Below are 23622 nucleotides of genomic sequence, written 5' to 3'. Positions count from 1 at the left end.
AGCAGTAGGAGTGATGCAGAGTGAGTCTAAGGGGGCTATTTGAAGGAAGAACAAACAAGTATATTTAGATATTAGATTTTAGGAGATGAAGGGGAGTAAAAGAGGAAGAAAAAGAGAAAGACAAAGATCAAAGATTTTGTGAGTGTTCATCTTGGAGATTTAAGTAAAATATTTGATACTACTGACAGAATTGGAGTTTAAAAATTTTGAAGGTAAAAAAGTGCAAATTTTGATTTGTTAAATTAGAGGTAAAAAGTATGAGAATACTTCTGAGATAGTCAACTGAAGATGCATTGAGAATTGTTCACATGTAGTCACTAGATAGAACTTTTAGCTGGAAGTAAAATTAGAGATAAAGTAAGAAAGTAGATCCAGAGGGGTCAAGCAATTTGTCTGCAATCAATGTGACTACTGTTTAATAGATTTGTTAATATCAACTGATTCTCAGTCTGTTGCTTTTTGAATGATTATGTGCCTATAGCAAGAGTTACTAACTCAGTACCTTGCAAGACTAGGGAAATGAAGTAAATTCATTCAATATTCAACAAATAGTTATGTAATCTTGGATATCATTGTATTATCGGGCCCTGTCCTAGGTGCTGAAGACCTAGCATGGCCAGTATAAATGAGAATTTACTCTCACAAAGCTTATTTTTTAAAGATTTTATTTATTTATTTGAGAGAAAGGGAGAGAGAGAGAGAGACAGTGCATGTATGTGTGTATATATGCATGTGCGTGGCAGGGGGAGGGAGAGAATCTCAAGCAGACTCTCCAGGGAGCATGGAGCCCATTGTAGGGCTCAACGTTATGACTCTGAGATCATAGCCTGAGCCAAAACCAAAAGTCATATGCCCAACCAACTGAACCACCCAGGTGCCCTTTAAAGCTTACTTTTTAAAGGAGGAGATAGAATGAAGTTACTAGATTATTAACAGATAATTACTGAAGAGTTATGGGGTGTGATGCATATTGAAGAGCTAACATATTTTAAAGATCTATTTTTAGAGAGATAGGGAGTGTGCATAAGGAGGGAGACTCCATACTGAATGTGGAGCCCAATGTGAGATTTGATCTCACAAACCTGAGATCGTGACCTGAGCTGAAACAGTTAGCCACTCAGAGGTCTGAGCCACTCTGGCACCTTTGAAGAAGTAACATTTGACATGAGACGAAGGCAATTCTGTGTAAATGTGGAGGTAGAGTATTGCTTGAAGAAGGAATAGCAAGAACATAGGCATTAAAGCTGGAATAAATTTGCTATGTTTTGAACTAAATGAAGTTTTATTTAGTACTGTTGTGTGTCAGATGTAATGTGCGGCTCTGGGAGACAAAAATGAGTAAAATAGCAAGACTGTCTCTAACAATTGAGTGGCGCATCATCTAGTTTGCAATATCTGGTACACATTTCTATTGGTAATTGATAAATAGTGTAAACATATAGTTATTATTTTGCTTGTTATTTCCCTCCATTGTTTTTGCCAGACTAATATTAAAGATCTAGAACTGATGATTTCTTTTCTATAACATTCCTTGTAAGTCCTGTTGATAGAATCAATTGCTTTCCTACCTGTATTTCTTTTATTTAATTAACATATAATTTATTATTTGCTTCAGGGGTACAGGTCTGTGAATCATCAGTCTTACACAATTCACAGTACTCACCATAGCACATACCCTCCCCAATGTCCATAACCCAGCCACCCTATCCCTCCCCCCAACCTCGCAAGCAACCCTCAGTTTGTTTCCTGAGATTAAGAGTCTAATTTTATGGTTTGTCTCTCTCTCTCTAGTCCCATCTTGTTTCATTTTTTTCCCTCCCTACCCCTGAGGCCCCCTGCTGTGCCTCTCATATTCCTCACATCAGAGAGATCATATGATAATTGTCTTTCTCTTGTTGACTTATTTTGCTCAGCACAATACCGTCTAGTTCCAACCACATCGTTGCAAATGGCAAGATTTTAAGTTTTTTGATGGCTGCATAGTATTCCATTGTATATATATATATTCCACATCTTTATCCATTCATCTGTTGATGGACATCTAGGTTTTTTCCATAGTTTGGCTATTGTGGACATCACTGCTATAAACATTCGGGTGCATGTGCCCCTTTGGATTGCTACATTTGTATCCATAAGATAAATACCCAATTGTGTGATTGCCAGATCATAGGTAGCTATTTTCAACTTTTTGAGGGACCTCCATACTGTTTTCCAGAGTGGCTGCACCAGCTTGCATTCCCACCAACAGTGTAGAAGGGTTCCCCTTTCTCCACATCCTTGCCAACATCTGTCATTGCCTGACTTGTTAATTTTAGCCATTCTGACTGGTGTGAGGTGGTGGTATCTCATTGTGGTTTTGGTTTGTATTTCCCTGCTGATGAGTGATGTGGAGCACTTTTTCATGTGTCTATTGGCTATTTGGATGTCTTCTTTGCAGAAATGTATGCTTATGTCCTCTGTCCATTTCTTGATTGGATTATTTGTTCTTTGGGTGTTGAGTTTGCTAAGTTCTTTATAGATTTTGGATCTATCTGATATGTCATTTGAAAATATCTTTTCCCATTCTGTCAGTTGTCTTTTGGTTTTGTTAACTGTTTCCTTTGCTGTGCAAAAGCTTTTGATCTTGATGAAGTCCCAATAGTTCATTTTTGCCCTTGCTTCCCTTGCCTTTGGCGATGTTTCTAGAAAGAGGTTGCTGTGGCTGAGGTCGAAGAGGTTGCTGCCTGTGTTCTCCTCAAGGATTTTGATGGATTCCTTTCTCACATGGATGTCTTTCATCCGTTTGGAGTCTATTTTTGTGTGTGGTGTAAGGAAATGGTCCAATTTCATTCTTCTGCATGTGGCTGTCCAATTTTCCCAAAACATTTGTTGAAGAGACTGTCTTTTTTCCATTGGACATTCTTTCCTGCTTTGTCAAAGATGACTTGACCATAGATTTGAGGGTCCATTTCTGGGCTCTCTATTCTGTTCTATTGATCTATGTGTCTATTTTTATGCCAGTATCATACTGTCTTGATGATGACAGCTTTATAAAAGAGCTTGAAGTCTGGAGTTGTGATGCTGCCAACTTTCTTTTTCAACATTCCTCTAGCTATTCTAGGGCTTTATTTGTTCCATATAAATTTTAGGATTGTTTGTTCCATTTCTTTGAAAAAAAATGGATGGTATTTTGATGGGGATTTCATTAAATGCATAGATTGTTTTGGGTAGCATAGACATTTTCATAGTATTTGTTCTTCCAACCCATGAGCATGGAACATTTTTCCATTTCTTTGTGTCTTCCTCAGTTTCTTTCATGAGTACTTTATAGTGTTCTGAGTACAGATATTTTTCCTCTTTGGTTAGGTTTATTCCTAGGTATCTTATGGTTTTGGGTGTAATTGTAAATGGAATTGATTCCTTAATTTCTGTTTCTTCTGTGTTGCTGTTGGTTTATCAAACACAACTGATTTCTGTGCATTGATTTTATATCCTGACACTTTACTGAATTCCTGTATGAGTTCTGAGCAGATTTGGAATGGAGTCTTTTGGGTTTTCCACACAGAATATCATATCATCTTCAAAGAGTGAGAGTTTGGCTTCTTTGCTGATTCAGATGCCTTTAATTTCTTTTTGTTGTCTGATTGATGAGGCTAGGACTTCTAGTACTATGTTGAATAGCAGTGGTGATAGTGGGTAGCCCTGCCATGTTCCTGACCTTAGGGGAAAAGCTTTCAGTTTTTCCCCATTGAGAATAATACTCACTCTGAGTTTTTCATAGATGGCTTTTATGGTATTGAGGTATGTACTCTCTATCCCTATGCTTTGAAGAGTTTTGATCAAGAAAGGATGCTGTACTTCGTCAAATGCTTTTTCAGCATCTATTGAGAGTGTAATGTGGTTCTTGTTCTTTCTTATTAATGTATTGTATCACATTGATCAATTTGCAGCCAGGAATAAATCCCGCTTGGTCGTGGTGAATAATCTTTTTAATGTACTGTTGTATCCTATTGGCTAGTATTTTGGTGAGAAGTTTTGCATCCATGTTCATTAGGGATATTGGTCTGTAATTATCTTTTTTGATGGGGTCTTTTTCTGGTTTTGGGATCAAGGTGATGCTGGCCTCATAAAGCGAGTTTGAAAGTTTTCCTTCCATTTCTATTTTTTGGAACAGTTTCAGGAAAATAGGTATTCTTCTTTAAATGTTTGGTAGAATTCCCCTGGGAAGCCATCTGGCCCTGCGCTCTTGTTTGTTGGGAGATTTTTTTTTTTTTAAAGATTTTATTTATTTATTTGACAGAGAGAGATCACAAGTAGGCAGAGAGGCAGACAGCAAGAAGGGGAAGCAGGCTCCCCTCTGAGCAGAGAGCCTGATATGGGGCTCAATCCCAGGAACCTGAGGTCATGACCTGAGCCGAAGGCAGGTGCCTAACCCACTGAGCCACCCAGGCACCCCCATGTTTGGAGATTTTTGATGACTGCTTTAATCTCTTTACTGGTTATGGGTCTGTTCAGGTTTTCTATTTCTTCCTGGTTCAGTTTGGGTAGTTCATACATCTCTAGGAACGCATCCATTTCTTCCAGATTGTCAAATTTGCTGGTATATAGTTGCTCATAATATGCTCTTATAGTTGTTTGTTTATGGAGGAGAGATCACAGCATTGTGATTTCTCCTTTTTCACTTATCATTTTATTTATTTGTGTCCTTTCTCTTTTCTTTTTGATAACTCTGGCCAGGGGTTTATCAGTCTTATTAATTCTTTCAAAGAAACAGCTCCTAGTTTCATTGATTTGTTCTGTTGTTCTTTTGGTTTCTATTTCATTGATTTCTGCTCTGATCTTTATTATTTATCTTCTGCTGGGTTTAGGGTTTCTTTGATGTTCTTTTGCCATCTCCTTTAGGTGTAGGGTTAGGTTGTGTACTTAAGACCTTTCTTTTTTCTTGAGAAAGGCTTGTATCACTATATATTTTCCTCTCAGGACTGCCTTTGCTGTGTCCCACAGGTTTTGAACAGTTATATATTCATTTTCATTTGTTTCCGTGAATTTTTAAAATTCTTCTTTAATTTCCTGGTTGACCCATTCATTCTTTAGTAGGATGCTCTTTAGCCTCCATGTATTTGAGTTCTTTCCAACTTTCCTCTTGTGATTGAGTTCTAGCCTTAGAGCATTGTGGTCTAAAAATATACAGGGAATGATCCCAATCTTTTGGTATGGTTGAGACCTGATTTGTGACCCAGGATGTGATCTACTTTGGAGAATGTTCCATGTGCACTAGAGAAGAATGTGTATTCTGTTGCTTCAGGATGGAATGTTCCGAATATATCTGTGATGCCCATCTGGTCCAGTGTGTTGTTTAAGGGCTTTATTTCCTTGTTGATTGCTTAGATAATCTGCCCCTTTCAGTGAGGGGGTGTTAAAATCCCCTACTATTATTGTATTATTATTGCTGTGTCTCTTTGATTTTGTTATTAAATGGTTTATATAATTGGCTGCTCCCATGTTAGGGGCATAGATATTTAAAATTATTAGATCTTCTTGTTGGACAAACCCTTTAAGTATGATACAGTGTCCTTCCTCATCTCTTATTATAGTCTTTGCCAAAAATCTAATTTATCTGATAAAAGAATATCCATCCCAGCTTTCTTTTGATGTCCATTAGCATGGTATGTTGTTTTCCAACTCCTCACATTAAATATGGAGGTGTCTTTGGGTCTAAAATGAGTTTCTTGTAGACAGCATATTGATGGGTTTTGTTTTTTTATCCATTCTGATACCCTGTGTCTTTTGAGTGGGGCATTTAGCCCATTTACATTCAGGGTAACTATTGAGAGATATGAATTAAGTGCCATTGTATTGTCTGTAAGGTGACTGTTATTGTATATTGTCTCTGTTCCTTTTTGGTCTACTACTTTTAGGCTCTCTCTTTGCTTAGAGGGCACCTTTCAGTATTTTATGTAGGGCTGGTTTGGCGTTTGCAAATTCATTTAGTTTTGGTTTGTTCTGGGAACTTTTTATCTTTCCTTCTATTTTCAATGATATCCTAGCTGGATATAGTATTCTTGGCTGTCTGTTTTCTCTCATTTAGTGCTCTGAATAAATGTTTCTCCATACCTGTGCCTTCTTGTCCTGAGCTGTTTCAAGATTTTTTTCTTTGTCACTAAGACTTGTAAGTGTTACTATTAGATGACAGGTTGTGGACCTATTTTTATTGATTTTGATGTTTGTTCCCTTTGCCATATTAGGGAAATTCTCTACTATAATTCACTCAAGTTTACCTTTTGCCCCTCTCTTCTTCTTCTGGAATCCCAATTATTCTAATATTGTTTCATCTTATGATATCACTTATGTCTCGCATTCTCCCCTTGTGGTCCAGTAGTTTTTTGTCTCTTTTGCTCAGCTTCTTTATTCTCCACCATTTGGTCTTCTATATCACTAATTCTCTCTTCTATCTCATTTATCCTAGCAGTAAAAGCTTCCATTTTTGATTGCACCTCATTAATAGTTTTATTGATTTCAGCTTGGTTAGATTTTAGTTCTTTTATTTCTCCAGAAAGTGTTTCTCTACTATCTTCCATGCCTTTTTTTTTTTTTAAGATTTTATTTATTTATTTGTCGGAGAGAGAGAGAGATTGAGAGATCACAAGTAGGCAGAGAGGCAGGCAGAGACAGAGGGAGAAGCAGGTTCCCTGCTGAGCAAGGAGCCCGATATGGGACTCGCGATCCCAGGACGCTGGGATCATGACCTGAGCCGAAGGCAGCTGCTTAACCAACTGAGCCACCCAGGTGTCCCTTCCATGCCTTTTTTGAGCCCAGCCTGCACCTTGAGAATTATCATTCTGATCTCTAGTTCTGACATATTACTAATGTCTATATTGATTAGGTCCCTAGCCATCAGTACTGTCTCTTATTCTTTTTTTTTTTTTTTTTTGTGGTGAGTTTTTCCGCCTTGTTATTTTATCCAGATAAGAATAAATAAACGAGAGAATAAAATACTGAAAGGGTGGCAAAGACCTCTGAGAAATGTATGCTAACCAAATCAGAAGAGAGCCAAAACTGGGGGGAGAAGAAAGGGGGAAAAAAGAAATTAAAAAGAAATATATAGATATGGATTTTTAAAATCCATTTTGGATTCACTGCGATTCTTTTTATTTTATTTATTTATTTTAGAGGGAGGTAGAGAGCATGTGCATGCATGTGAAAGGGGCAGAGGGAGAGGGAAACTCAAGCAGACTCCCCACTGAATGCAGAGCCTGAGTCAGGGCTCTAGCTCACAATCCTGAGATCATGACTGAACTGAAACCAAGAGTTGGGCACTTAACCACCTGAAACACCCAGGCACTCCTGCAATTCTTTTTTTTTTTTTTTTTTCTGTATAGCATAATAGAATTTCTGTAAATTAAATGTCCATACCCATAATACTATGTATGTTAAGAGGATAACTACAGATTCAAGAAGGTATATGAAAATTATTAGGGGTAGTCTGTAAAGATTGGGAATGGAACTTGAAAACAAGTACTAAAAAGGATAAAACAGTATTAAAAGATATAGACTACATGGACCAAAGATGTTTGTAAGCCATGAACTAAATACAATTAATTCAACATGAAATCAAAACAAAAAATTGACTCCTTTCTCTTCAGTTTCTCAATGCAACTCGCATGCTTCTTTCTTTTCAGTTAGAATTAAATCAAATGCAGTAATTTTGGATTCACTGGACTTCTTAATCTGAATCTTGGTGTTTTCTTCAGTTCTAGAAAATTCTCAGCTGTTATTTCTTCAGAATATAGTTTATGTCTCTTTATTTCTTTCTTCTTTGTGGAATTGGTATAGCCTCTCAATTTAGATTCAGTTTTCTTAACCAGTCTTCTGTTCTTTCCATTTTTATATTTCCTTGCTGCATCCTTGATATTTTGTACCTAATCTGTTTCCAGTTAACTAAATCTCCCTTCAGCTATGCCTAGTCTTTGTCAGAAATATTAAGTTATCAGTAGATTATATACTCTTCCTATGTAGAAATTATACTGGGATCTTTAAAAAATCTCCTTTGTGGATAGTTTCAACCTTGATTTTATTTTTTTAAACATAGTAAGGATAGCTCTTTAATTTTTTTGTGATAATGGCAAAATCTGTAGATGCGTGCTTGTTTCTATTACCTATTTTTTTCTGCTCTCATAATGCACTGTTGTGTTGTATGTCTGATTATGTTTTCTTATTGTCCTTGAAAAATATTTTTGAAGATTTTTTGAGTACCTACAATACAGTTATATTTCTCTGAAAAGAATTTTTATTTGGTTCTGCCTGGTTCTCATGGGAACTGCCAGTCTAGAAACATTTGAAATCCTATTCATAAGTTGAAGTTTCTTTCACCATCCTATGAAAGAATCTTTGCTAACAAACTCCTCTGAAATTAAGTTGTTTACAACTTTCTGGGATGTGACATTTTTAATTTTTTCCCTCCTTGTCTCTTGTTCCCTTTCTTCTTTTTTATGTTTCATCTGCTTGACACCTAGGCAATTATCATATAGAAAGTAAGTTATTTTTCTTCAACATATCCTGAGTTTAATGCTTCTGAATTCTACTTAATATAATAGGTTTCTTTTTTTTTTTTTTTAAAGATTTTTATTTATTTATTTGTCAGAGAGAGGAGCGAGAGTGAGCACAAGCAGACAGAGTGGTAGGCAGAGGCAGACGGAGAAGCAGGCTCCTGGCTGAGCAAGGAGCCCGATGTGGGACTCGATCCCAGGACGCTAGGATCATGACCTGAGCCGAAGGCAGCCGCTTAACGAGCTGAGCCACCCAGGCGTCCCTATAATAGGTTTCTTATTTGACTTCCTACTTTGACAGGCCCTAGGTTTGGATTCCCTATCTCTCAAACCAGAGGTCATCAATGCTGTTACTTAATTTTATTCAATTTGGCAAATGCATGCAGGGTAAAGATGGCTTTTTGTGTTTATTTTATTTATTGGTTTATGGTCTTTTTGGAATTTAGAATTTGGCTTCATGATTTTTTAAATTATCTTGTTAGGTCTTTGATTCTTTTAAAAAAGTTTAAAAACATTTTATTCAAAATTATTATTTGTTTTTAGTTGGAGGGTTCTTCCAGATAACATAACCCATTAATTTCAGGAGTGGAAGTTTTCCTTTAAGAAAGTTTCTTGTGTACACACCTGTAATGGTTAATTTTATGGTCAAGTTGGCTAGGCTATGAAAGGTAAACTCATTTTAAAAAATATTAAAAAATATATTGACCAAATGTATTTGGCCAAATACCCATATAGATACTGCTGTGAAGGTGATATTTAGATGAGAGTAATATTTAAATCAGTAGACTTTAAATAAAGCAGATTATGCTCCATAATGTGGGTGGTCTTCATCCAAACAGTTGAATGCCTTAAGAGGAAAAGACTCAAGTTCCCCAAGAAATAAGGAATTCTGCTTCTGGATTGCCTTTGGCCAAATTGCAGTATCAGCTCTTCACTGAGTATTTAGCCTGCTGGCCTGCCCTGAACATTTCAGGTTTGCCAGACTCCCAATCACACGAGCCATTTCCTTAAAATAAATTTATCTCTCTATATACATACACATCCTATTGGCCGTTTCTCTCAGTAATGCTGGTAATGCTTTCTGAAATAATACCTATCAGAATGGCTAGAATAAAAATTACTGTTAACATCGAATGCTTGTAGGGATTTGGAGAAGCTTGATCACTCATTCATTGCCAGTGAGAATGGGAAATGGTATTACCATTCTGGAAAACAGTTTGGCAGTTTCTTTCACAACCAAAAGTGGGCTCTCTTCATTCAGTCCAGGAATTGTACCTTTGGACATTTATCTCTAAGAAATGAAAACTTAATGTCATGTAGAAACTTGTATATGAATATTCATTCATGGCAGCCTTTTTCATAAAACTCAGAACTGAAAAGAGCTCAGATATCCCTCAGTGAGTAAGTGCATAGTAAACAAACCATAGAAATAGAAATAGCAATAGATAGGAATGAACTGTTGATACAACAGCTTAGATTCAAGGTAATTATTATGAGTGAAAAAAAATCCAATCTTCTTTTATTAGGGAGATTAGCTAATTAATTAAGTGATCTCTGTACCTAGCGTGGGGCTCAAATTCACAACCCTGAGATCAAGACTTACATGTCCTACTGACTGAGCCAGCCAGACGCCCATGAAAAAATCCAGTTAATAGGTTACATGTGTATATTTCCATTTATTTAATATTGTTGCAATAATGATTATAGAAATAGAGAACGTATTAGTGTAGTAGTGGGTATAGAAACTAAGAAGATGCATGAGGGAACCATGGTTGATGGTACAGTTCTATATTTTGACTGCAGTAGTTACATGAAGCTATAGATATAATAAACTTGCAAAAAATTAAACACACACATGAGTGGATGTATAACTGGTAGAATTATTATAAATTATGTGGATTGTATCAATGTCAGATATACAGTTTTTATAGTGGACTATTATTCTGCATGATATTAACATTGAGAGAGGCTGGGTGAATGGTGTGTAGGATTCCCTGTACATTTCTTTCCAACTATCCATGAATTGATAATTGTTACTATGAAAAGTTGAGAAGTTTCTTGCAGTCTGATCCATACATTATCTGGGTCAAGTGTCTTGGTTTTTAATAAAAGATAGTTATTCCATTCTTCCTCTTTCAACTTTGTAGGGTTTAAAGACTGCATTACTATTAGTATTCATACCATCCTTATAGAATGCTGTATATCAAGGCAAAGTTAGGAAGCATAGTGTCTTGCAGCCTCCATACAAAGCAATTACTGAACTTTAGGAATCTAGCTTTTAGGATGCGGTGTGTAGGGGCATGCAGAAAATTTAGTCCCTACAGATACTAAAGTAACAGAAAAAGCCTCAGCCACAGAGGAACTGTGGGGGGATCTTCATTGCTCAGTGTTTTATGTATCAAGATCAGAACAGTGATGACAAAACTGTTACTTAGTGTTAAACCTAGAGGATTATGGGATACTGGTTGTTACGTTTTTATGGTAACTCTGCTTGTACTTTAAAAACTTAAATGATTTTTTTTTCAGTTAAACTCTTTTTATATTACAGGAAATAAATGTTAATATGGAGAATGATTTTAAGACTGATTCGTCATCATCTGCCTTTGCTCTTCCAAGTTCTTCAGAGACTATGTTTTCAATTCAGCTATTAGATTTCAAAACAAGTTTACTGGAAGCATTAGAAGAGTTACGGATGAGAAGGGTAAGGTCAAAAATGCTTTTTGTAATCCGGGAACTTAATTTTGTCCAGCCATTTGGTTTAAGGAGAAAAAAAGGCCTAACAAAATAAGTTCTTATTTTAAAAGAAGAAATACAGTCCGGATAATGAAGTAAAAGAGAAAAAGACCGATTTAGTTGATATCACAGAAGGAAAAATAATTTACAAAGCAAAAAGTAAAAAGGATTTTCAGGTTGTTAAACACTTAATAAACCAGCTAGTATTTACGGAGTGCCTTGGAGTGCATAGGTAGCACATAGTTAGACACTATGGCTGATAAAAAAAAGAGTTGCTTTTCAGGAGATTACATTTTTGTTAAAGGCTATGAGATAGGTGCCTATGAGTGATTAAGTAATGAAACAGGGCAATACATTTTTTAAAAAACAAAGATTTTATTTATTTATTTGACAGAGAGAGAGAGATCACAAGTAGGCAGAGAGAGAGAGAGATGCAGGCTCCCCACTGAGCAAAGAGCCTGATGCGGGGCTTGATCTCAGGACACTGAGATCATGACCTGAGCTGAAAGCAGCGGCTTAATCCACTGAGCGACCCAGGCGCCCCAAGGGCAATACCTTTTTAAGTGACAAAATAAATGTATGTAGTAAGTATTCTGATTCAAAGAATAAAATGTCCTTATTTTTTAAAGTGGTATCTCACGAGGTATTTGTTTAGAAGGGAAATATCTACATAAAATTGGGTTTTTAAAGATTTTTTAGAATTTATTTATTAGAGAGAGAAAGAAAAGAAGGAGAGAGAGAGTGAGTGAGCAGGGAGGAACAGGGGCAGAGAGAAGACCAAGCTGGGAGCCAGACATGGGGCTTCATCCCACAACCCTGAGATCATGATCTGAGCTGAAATCAAGAGTAAGATGCTTAACCAACTGAGCCTCCCAGGTGCCCCTATATAAAATTGTAAAAGTTGTTTGATTCAGCAGATCTCTGTTGTTCAAAACCCCTTAAAAGCCCTTCATTTCTGAGACTCTGTGGATCTAAATTTGAAGCGTGTGTTGTCAGTTTTCTATAAGATGGGATAGGAGTTGTTAAGATTATGGAGTGAAAAAAATAGACTATAAAACTACTGTAATAATGAATGAGGGATGGGGTCATTAGGATTTATATATAACTCTGAAAATAGGACAGAAGAGACAGGAGGGTGCCTGGGTGGCTCAGTTGGTTTAGTGTCTGCCTTGGGTTCAGGTCAAGATTCCACGGTCCTGGGATTTAAAGGCCTTTCAGGCTCTCTGCTCAGTGAGGAACCTGCTTCTCCCTCTCCCTCTGCCTGCTGCTCTGCCTGCTTGTGCTCTCTCTCTCAAATAAATGAATAAAATCTTAAAAAAAAAAAAGGGAGAAACAGGAAGGAGAATCAATAGAATTGGGGCTTTCCTGAAAATGAGCTCTGAAAAAAAAATCTGAAATAACATTTTTATTATGTGATTCTTGTTCTAGGATTTTAAAATATTGAAACTTGTTATCATAATAAGAAAATTTAATTACCACAATGTTTGTCCTATAGAAAGATACTTATTATCTGTACAATTAAAACCTATTTAATAAAGAAATCCTGCTAAAAATGGATATGTTGGTTAAGCAGTAAAAAATGATTTTTGTAAGAATAACTTAAAGTGGTATCTTTTCTAAGTTAAAGCAACTTTAGGTAACTATTAAGAACTTCATATTCTGTTTTACTGTGATTCAAGCATTATATTTAGTCTGTTTATATTTCTAACTTAAAAAATAAGCTTGTTTTAAAAGTCTTTTGAGAGTTTCAGTATAGCAACAGGAATTGAGTTTTTAATAACTAAGTGAAGAAGTATATGCTACTTTTATTTTTTTATTTTTTTAAAAGATTTTATTTATTTATTTGACAGACAGAGATCACAAGCAGGCAGAGAGTCAGGCAGAGAGAGGGAAGGGAAGCAGTCTCCCTGCTGAGCAGAGAGCCCGATTGAGGCTCAATCCTAGGACTGTGGGATCATGACCTGAGCAGAAGGCAGAGGCTTTAACCTACTGAGCCACCTGTGCGCCCCAGTATATGCTACTTTTAATATTCTTCACTGAAAGAAGAACTTTAAGAAGAACTTCTTAAGAAGGGGAAAAATTTTCCCCCTTTATTGGAAAAAGAGATGTACTGGCTTTCAAATTTACCAATATTTTAGCACTTTATTCCTATTGTGGAATTTAATTTTTCCTCCCATATTTTATTAGGGAAAATTTCAAAAATACAATAGTTGTTCAAAGGTCAACTGTACAATTAAATGTATAGTTCTTAAGTGCACCATTTCATGAGTTTTAACAAATGCTTATAACTGTGTCATCCAAATCCTTGTCAAGATACAGATCATTACTAATTTTCCCAGAGAGTTCCTCCATGTCATTTTTAACTTATTTCTCATCCTTACCTATCCAGAAAGCATTGTTCCATTTTTTTCCATCAGGGATTAGTTTATTTTACTCACCATGATATTTTTGAGATTAATTTGCTATTTTATTTAATTTTAATATTTTATTATTTAATTATTTATTTATTTTTAATTTAATATTAAAAATTAACATATATTATTAGCCCCAGGGGTATAGTTCTGTGAATCACCAGGTTTACACACTTCACAGCACTCACCATGGCACATTAATTTGCTATTTTAAACATCAGTAGTTTTTTTTTTCTAAAAAAAAATTTTTTTTTATTTTTTAAAATTTTTTATTTTTTTATTTTTAATTTTTATTTTTCAGTGTTCCAAGATTGATTGTTTATATACCAGCACCCAGTGCTCCATGCAATACATGTCCTCCTTAATACCCACCACTAGGCTCACCCAGCCCCCACCATCCTCAATTTGTTTCTCAGTGTCCACAGTCTCTCATGGTTTATCTCCCCCTCCGATTTCCCCCAACTCTCTTCTCCTCTCCATCTCCCAATGTCCTCCGTGTAATGCCTTATGTTCCACAAGTAAGTGAAACCATATGACAGTTGACTCTCTCTGCTTGACTTATTTCCCTCAGCATAATCTCCTTCAGTCCAGTCCATGTTGATAGAAAAGTTGGGTATTCATCCTTTCTGATGGCTGAGTAGTACTCCATTGTATATATGGACCACATCTTTCACAACGTTCCTCCAATTGAGGGGCATGCCATTTTGGCTCTTTCCACAGTTTGGCGACTGTGACCACTGCTGTTATGGACATTGGGGTACAGATGGTCCTTCTTTTCACTACATCTCTATCTTTGGGGTAAATACCCAGTAGACAGACACATGAAAAGATTTTCACCATAATTAGCCATCAGGGAGATTCAAGTCAAAACCACAGTGAGATACCACCTTACCCCAGTTAGAATGGCCAAAATCAACAAGATAGTAAACAAGTGTTAGAGAGGATGTGGAGAAAGGGGAACCCTCTTAATACTGTTGGTGGGAATGCAAGTTGGTGCAGCCACTTTGGAAAACAGTATGGAGATTCATTAAGATATTAAAGATAGAACATCAGTAGTTTTTTTCCTTTTTATAGTTGACTACTATTCTGTTTTTTTTTTTTAATTATTTATTTATTTGACAGAGAGAGAGAAGTCACAAGTAGGTAGAGAGGCAGACAGAGGGGGAGGGCGAAGCAGGCTCCTCACTGAGCAGAGAGCCTGATGTGGGGTTCGATCCCAGAATCCTGAGATCATGACCTGAGCTGAAGGCAGAGGCTTAACCCACTGAGCCGCCCAGGCACCCCTGTTTTTTTTTTTTTTAAATGCTAAATAAAAATATCTCTTCACAGACTACCAAGGGGAAATATTAAAATTGTTCAGTGAAGATTCAGGGGAGCAGGAAGGGCATATGAGGTAAACGACACATCATAAATAGGACTCAAATAAGGTATTTTCTTGCTTAGCTGTGTCATACATGCCTGCCCAACATTTTGTACAAAAATATTCAGGTACCTTTATTCATAAGAGCCACCAACTGAACACCACTCAGGTGTCCACCAACATATTATATTTATATACTTTATATACTTTGAGCCCCGCATCAGGCTTTCTGCTCAGCGGGGAGCCTGCTTCCTCCTCTCTCTCTGCCTGCTTCTCTGCCTGCTTGGGATCTCTGTCTGTCAAATAAATAAATAAAATCTTAAAAAAAAAACAAAAAGAAAAAAGAATGAGATCCAATCAAAAGTAATAACTATGTTTAATTTGTAAAGCTAAAAAATGTAGAACTAAAATATTGAACTGCAGTTATTGATATATTTGGGTGGAATTCATTCTTCTTCTTTTTTTAAAAAAAGATTTTATTTATTTATTTGACAGACAGAGAAGATAAGTAGGCAGAGAGGCAGGCAGAGAGAGAGAGGGGATGAGCCCGATGTGGGGCTTTATCGCAGGACCCTGAGATCATGACCTGAGCTGAAGGCAGAGGCTTAACCCATGGAGCCACCCAGGCATCCCAGTGGAATTGATTCTTAGGTCCTTATATTGTTCAGGAGGTAAGATATTGACCAACTATAGACTTCATTTAGTTATGAAGACATATTAAAAATTTCAGATTAATCAGCAAATGAATAGGGTTTGTATCTTCCTAAGTAGTAGAGAGAAAAACATGCAATCATGGTAAAGTTATCTTTGTTTGATGTTGGAAATAGCTGTAAAGAAAGAGTAATTTTAGGTTTTAGCTGTCTCTGAAGCTTTATTCTGGTTAAAAATACTGATGCTGTCTTCTATATATTTCAGAAACTGGCCCAGCTAATCTACATTTTTTTTTTTTCTGATTAGTTTTAATACTGTAAGGTCTGTTAATGGAAAACTAAAGGCTTTCTTTCTCCCCTCCCCTGGCCTTGCTAGAAAATGTCTTTATTTTGCCATAGATTTGTAAATTGCCATTTATGTTCTGTTAGTATTTTGAAAAGATTTTGTTGAATTCTTTTGTGGCAGTTGAGAAATTGATGTTCATTTAATTATCTCTCTCTAGGTAATCCATCATTTCTTTTTGCTCTGTGGAGCTTTTTTTTTTTTTTTTTAAATCTTTAATGATCTGCAGTTTTTATGAATCCGTGTGAGAATTTATTTACATTTCTTGGGACTCATTTTGATTCCTTAATCTTAGGAAAATTTTCAGCCATGATCTTTTTGAGAATTGCCTCTTCCTTATTTCTTCTGTTACCTTCTTCTGGAACTCTCATTAGATCATATGTTGGACCATGTCATTTTATCTTTTATGATTCTTAACTCTTTCATATTTTTCATGTATTTACCTCTCTACTGCATTCTGCATGTTTTGTTTTGTTGTTTCCTAATTGTCTCTTCAGATGTTTTTACTTGCTTAGAGTTTTATATTTCAGTGATTATGTTTTTCATTTCTGTGTTCCTTCAAAGAATCTGCTATGGTCTGGATATTTGTGTCCTTACAAAATTCAGCCTAATGTCCAGTGTGATAGTATTAGGCAGTAGGATCTTTGGGAGGTGATTAAGGTATGAGGGATAGAACCCTGATAGATGGGATTAGTACTCTAAGGACTCCCTAGCCCCATATACAATGCAAGGTTATGAACTGGAGATCATCTGTCACCAGAAAGAGAATCTGGCCATGTGGCATCCCAATCTTAGATTTCCAGTCTCCACAACTGTGAGAAATTAATTTCTGTTGCTTATAAGCACATGGTGAGTGGTATTTTGTTATAGAACACTGAACAGGTTAAAACAGCATCTAAAAATTTAATGTCAATCAAAACTCGGGGGGATTTTTTCAGAATTTGGCAGGATGATTCTGAAGTTTTATCTATAAGAAAATGTTTGAATATATACATACATCAAATCATTATTTCATATACCTTAAGCTAATACATTATAATAATAATACTACATTATTATATGTGTCAGTTTTATCTCAGCAAAATTGGAAAAAAAGTGAGAAGCTTTTCAAAAGACAAGAATGAATTGCTACATGCTTTATCAGATATTAAAACATGCCCTAATCTTATAATAATTAAAAATGTAACACTGTTGTAGAAATAAGCAAACCAGTAAAAGAATAAATGAGTCCAGTGGGGAAAATAATGATAGATAGTCAATAAATTCACAATACTTCATATACAAAAATAAATTTTAGAAAAAATCAAATGCAAAGGAAAAGATGTATATATATTAGAAAATATGAGACTTAATTTTTATAGTCTCAGTAACAGAGATTACCCTATCTAAAAGAAAATATTGCTAGTTATGGTGACATACAAGTTATTAGCTTCTATGGGATAAAGCTGCCATAAACAAAGTCTAAAAACCAGCAGCCGAGAGGAAATATTTGCCTCATGCAGAATGGAAGAAAGGATAAATATCTTATTTATAAAACATTCATACAAATCAAAATCCTACAAATCTGCAAGACCCAAGTGTGATGAATGCAAAGAAAATCACACTTGGAAAATCTTAAAGGAAGCCAGAAATAGAAAAAAGCCCATTATTTTCAAAGGCACAGTAATACAATTGGCAGTGGACTTCTCAGTAATAATTATTCATCCCCAAAGACAATGCATTGACACTTTAAAGTACTAAAAAAATAACCACCAACCTAGAAATCTCTTCTCCTAAAATATCTTCAAAAATGAAAGTGTGAATCTCAAGTTAATTAAATTTTGAGTGAATCTTTCTAAGTGAAAGAAGCCAGATCTAAGAGGCTGTGCAATATCCAGTGCATTTATAGGACTTTCTGGAAGATACAAAACTATAGGGATGGAAAACAAGTCTGTGATTGATAAGTGTTGATAGGCATTGACTGTAAATGGAATGCTTAAAAGAATTTTGGGGAGTGATAGACTGTTCTGTATGGTAAAGTAGTAGTAGAAGCATTACTCTGTACGTCAAAACCCATAAAATTACACCACAAACTGAACTATGCATTATGTGAAAATTCAGTCAGGATTCAGGAGCATTCCAAGATGGAATGCAGACTGTGAAAATACCTGTAACTGTTTCACTAACCAAATGACATCACTTTAGTGAAAGAAATTGGTGGGAAGAGACCCTGACTTAAGTAATTTTGGAAAACAGTATCAGATGAGATACTGCAAGGATAACACCGAAAAGTTACATAAACCCTCTCTCTAGTTGGTTAATTTGTTTCTCATGGGAGTAAGACTGAAACTACAGGTATGCCAGGGTTGAACAAATAAGCAAAAATTGTAGATGAGGAGTAGGTAGAATTTTTTTCTCTGTTGAAGAAAGAAGTTACAGATAAGCTAGACTAAGCTCTATGGTGCTAGATTAGAGTTTGAGATACCAGCATGAATTCACGATTTCATTGTATGCAGATAAAAAGATACAGAAATATAGATGTATGTATGTATGTGAATTAGTATATTCTAGCTCTGCTGAAAAAGCCTAGAAATAGTGACAACCCAGTATCAGCAACCATATAAAGGGCCCAGATCTTTGTTCTAAATATCATTATCTAATAAAAGAAACCAGGACTTTTTGGAGAAATGGCTCATTCCAGGGTTGGATATCTTGTAGTGCTGGAAAGTAAGGAACACCTCAAAAGAATATAGAAGCCAACCTGAAAGAGCTTCTCATGGACAAAGCTGGAACAATTTGAGCAACAAAATAAGTAATGATAGTATTGGATAATTACCCAAAGAGTAGAGTAAATATCCATTAGTTTCTACTGATAAAAATATATGATTGAATAAATGGGGGAGACAGAACAAATCTTCTTTATAGGAGATTCCAATTAATAAATGTAGAAGGAAGGTGAGAAATAGAAAATTGCCCTTAAAACATTATAGTAATAATTGCTACAGGCAAGATCCACTGATGAATGCTAATATTAGTGGATGAAACTCATATGTGAAACAAAATAGTTGCATAGTAGTATCTTCCCCAAATTATTTGGTAAGTTACTGTAAATTAAAAAAAATTGAAGTATAATTAACATACAGTGTTATATTAGTTTCAAGTATACAACATATTGATTCAACAATCTTATATATTACTCAGTGCTCACAAAATCAATGTAGTCCCCATTTGTCACCATACTATGTTACTACAATATTATTGACTATCTTCCTCATGCTGTAATTTTCATGTGCGTGACTTATTTTATAACTGGAAGTTTAATACTTCTTAATTTCCTTTATATATTTCACCCATCTGTCCACCCGCTTCTCCTCTAGCAAATACCAGTTTGTTCTTGTATTGAAGAGTCTGTTTGTTTGTTTCTTTGTTCATTTGTTTTGTTTTTAGACCCCACATGTAAGTGGAATTCTATGGCACTTGTCTTTCTGTATCTGAATTATTTCACTTAGCATAGTACCCTTAAGCCCATCCACATTGTCCCAAATGGCAAGATCTCATTCTTGATTATGGGTGTGTAATATTCCATTGTAAACACATACCACATTTTCATTATCCACCTATTAGTGGGAACTTGGGTTGCTTCTATGATTTGGCTATTGTGAATAATGCTGTAGTAAACATCATGGGGTATCTGTCTTTTTGAATTAGTGTTTTTGTTTTCTTTAGGTAAATACCCAGTAATGGAATTACAGGATCTTACAGTATTACAATTTTTAATTTTTTAAAAGATTTTATTTATTTATTTATTTGACAGACAAAGATCACAAGTAGACAGAGAGGCAGGCAGAGAGAGAGGAAGAAGCAGGCTCCCTGCTGAGCAGAGAGCCCATTGTGGATCCCAGGACCCTGGGATCACAACCTGAGCTGAAGGCAGAGGCTTTAACCCACTGGGCCACCCAGGTGCCCCTACAATTTTTAATTTTTTGAGGTATCTCTTTACTGTTTTCTGTAGCAGCTGCACCAGTTTACATTCCCATCAAAAGCAAGAGTTCCTTTTCCTCCACATCCTCACCAACACTTGTCATTTCTTGTCTTTTTGATTCTAGGTGTTCTGACAAGTGTAAGGTGATATCTCATTGTGGTTTTGGTTTGCATTTCTCTGTTGATTAATGATGTTGAACATCTTTTCATGTGTCTGTTGGTCATTTCCATGTCTTCTTTGGAAAAATGTTCAGGTCTTCTGCCCATCTTCAATTTAATTATTTTTTTGGCATTGAGTTGTATGTATTCTTTTTTTTTTTAATTGAAGCATAGTTGGCACACAGTGTTTCATTAGTTTCAGGTATACAACATAGTGATTTGACAAGTTGTGCTCACCATGAGTGTAGCTACCATCTGTCATCATATAATACTGTGTAAGTTCTTTATATTTTGGATATTAACCCTTTTTCAGGTATATCATTTGCAGATATCTACTCTCATTCAGTAGGTTGCCTTTTAGTATTGTTGATGTTTTCTTCCCTATATAGAAGCTTTTTATTCTATTGTACTCCCAATAGTTTACTTTTTTCCCCTTGCCTGAGGAGACATGTCTAGAAAAACGTTGCTAAGGCCAAAATCCAAGGCCAATTACATATGTTTTCTTCTAGGACTTTTATGGTTTCAAGTCTCAGGGTTAGGTCTTTAATCCATTTTGAGTTTACTTTCATGTATGGTATTAGAAAGTGGTCCAGTTTCATTCTTTTGCATGTAGCTGTCCAGTCTTCCCAACATTATTGAGGAGACTATCTTTTCCTCATTGTATATTCTTGCCCCACCCTGCTGAAGATTAATTGACCATATATTGATGGGGTTTATTTCTAGGAACTCTTTTTTTTTTTTTTTTTTTTTTGAGAGAGAGAGAGCGAGATAATGTGCAGGGTGGGGGGGAGGGTAGAGGGAGAAGCAGACTCCCCGCTGAGCAGGGAGCCCAGTATCAACTCAATCTCAGGACCTTGGGATCATGACCTGAGCTGAAGGCAGATACTTAACTGACTGAGTCATCCAGGTGCCCTAGGCTTCTGTTTGGTTCTGTTGGACTATGTAACTGTTTTTGTGCCAGTACCATACTATTTTGATTATATATTTTATATATAAAATAAAATATTATAAATAATATATAAATATAAATATTATACATAATATATAAATATTATAAACAATAAAATATTATATATTTTGATACAGCATTGTAGTATATCTTGAAATCTGGGATTGTTATACCTCCAGCTTTGTTTTTTCTCAAGATTGCTTTGGCTATTCAGGGTCTATTGTGGTTTCATACAAATTTTAGTATTGTTTGTTCTCATTCTGTGAAAAATGCTGTTGGTGTTTTGATAGGGATTGCACTGGATCTGTAGATTCCTTTGAGTAGTATGGACAGTTTAACAATTTTAATTCTTTCAATCCATGAGCACTGAGTATCTTTCCATTTGTTTTTGTTGTCTTCAGTTATTTTATGAATGTTTTCTAGTTATTCCTTTGAGTAGTATGGACATTTTAACAATTTTAATTCTTTCAATCCATGAGCACTGAGTATCTTTCCATTTGCTTTTGTTGTCTTCAGTTTTTTTCATTAATGTTTTCTAGTTTTCTGGCTAAATTTATTTTAAGGTATTTTATGATTTTTGATGTAATTATAAATGGGATTTTTTTCTTAATTTCTCTTTCTGCTATTTCATTATTGGTATACAGAGATCGATTTTGTATCTTTCAATTTTACTGAATTCATGTAACAGTTCTAGTAGTTTTTTGATGGAGTCTTTCAGGTTTTCTGTAAATAGTATCTTGTTATCTGCAAATAATGAGTGTTTTACTTCTTCCTTACCAGTTTTGATGAATTTTCTTCCTTTTTCATGTCTGATTGCTGTGGCTAAGACTTCCAGTACTATGTAGAATAAAAGTGATGAGAGTGGACATCTTAGAGGAAAAGCTCTCAGTTTTTCACCATTGAATATGATGTTATCTGTGGGTTTTTCAAATATGGCCTTTATTATGTTGAGGTGTGTTGCTTCTAAACTCACTTTGTTGAAAATTTTTATTAAGAATGTATGTTGTAGGAGGGGAGACAAGATGGCAGGGAAGTAGGAGGAGGCGCCGTTTCAACCTGTACCCTAAAGTGAGCTGATTACCTACTAAAGAACTCCAGTCACCCATGAAATCAGCCTGAGATCAGAATTATACACATCTGGATCTTTACGGGGGTAGAAGACTCCAGTGGGCAGGTAAAGTGGAGTGGGAACTCAGACTGATATCGAAAGATCAAAGGGGGAGGGAGCCACCAGAGGCGACCCATTGGAAAGTAATATGAGAGTGCCCTGCTTCTGGGGACCAGCATTAACTTAGAGTCTGGTTGAAAGCACTCAAAAAGAGCAGAGGATCGTGGGGGGAAATTGTGGGAATCGGGGTGGTTAGGGCCAGTGGCTTTAGTCCCTGGACCCAGGACAGCCACCCCTGGCGCTGAGCCAGAGAGAGTGCTGTGGAGAAACTAGGTCTTGGTCTCCGAGCCGCCAGCGTCCGGCTCCCGTGAGGGGCTGGGACCCTCGCCAGCCGGCAGAACACCACGCTATACTATCAGAGCTTGAGACACGCGCGCCCACACCCTCCCCTGTGAGAGGTGCGCACAGGTGCCAGCCCGGTGCTCTCAGACCCGGAAAGACCAGGCACTCCCAGCCTGGGCCCTCGGGAAAAATCTCAGCGTGCAATCTCTGCTTGCGATCGCTGCTTGGAACCTCTCTGGCGGTCTGGAGTTCCTGTATCCCCAGGGATCGTGACTCGGAACCTGCTCGGCCAGTGGCTGAGGGGGAACTTAATGTGCTCTAGAGACCCAGAGGGGAACAGACTGAGGCTTCTCTCTGAGAGGGAGGTCGGGGTGCAGTTTGCTTTTCTCTAAATCTCCAAAAACCATCAAAAACTGTCAAGGCGAGAGAAAAGAAAGGAACAAACATAAAAACCTCCGGAGAACAAAAGCCTGAAAAACCGGTTTCCTCAGAGCCCACCCCCTTGAGGAGGGTGGGAGGACTTAACTCAGGGAACATTGTCTGAAAACCCACAGGGCAGGCCCCTTCCCCAGAGAACAAACCAGGAAAAAAAAAGGGGGGGGGGAACGACAGGAGAACAACCACCACTACTACTTCATAGATACAACTTTTGTTTTTGATTCGTTCCCACTATTCTGGTTCATTTTTTTTTTATATAGATAATTTTTTAACCTACTTACCATCACAGTGAGATGTACAGTATATCAAATTCCATAATAACCTTTTAACCTAAACTTTTTGATACATATACCCATGTTTTTCTTTTGTTTTTCTATTTTTAAGTTAAAAAAATTTTTAGTTTATTATTTTTTAAATTTTAAAAAAAATTTTATTTATTTATTTGACAGACAGAGATCACAAGTAGGCAGAGAGGAAGGCGGGGGAGGGGGGAAGCAGGCTCCCCGCTGAGCAGAGAGCCCTATGCGGGCCTTGATCCCAGGACTCTGGGATCATGACCTGAGCCGAAGGCAGAGGCTTTAACCCACTGAGCCACCCAGGCGCCCCTTATTTTTATTTTTTAATATTCATATAGAGTTAAACTT

At 36.3% G+C, this 23622-nt stretch overlaps 1 protein-coding gene across 6 annotated transcripts in view; it reads left to right on the top strand.

Moving 5' to 3' along the window:
- The window catches only part of CCDC73 (coiled-coil domain containing 73), a 140086-nt gene that overhangs the window by 15417 nt on the left and 101047 nt on the right, over nt 1–23622 (top strand). For all 6 annotated transcript variants that reach the window (XM_082748904.1, XM_082748903.1, XM_082748901.1 and 3 more), the window contains exon 2: nt 11074–11226. In XM_082748904.1, the coding sequence (XP_082605030.1) occupies nt 11089–11226 (138 nt within the window). In that variant the 5' untranslated portion in view covers nt 11074–11088. The remainder of the gene's footprint in view (nt 1–11073; nt 11227–23622) is intronic.

This window comes from Mustela nivalis (genome assembly GCF_964662115.1).
Source record: "Mustela nivalis genome assembly, chromosome: 9".
In the NCBI taxonomy this organism is placed as follows: Eukaryota; Metazoa; Chordata; class Mammalia; order Carnivora; family Mustelidae; genus Mustela; species Mustela nivalis.
This window is presented reverse-complemented; position numbering and strand designations above follow the sequence as displayed.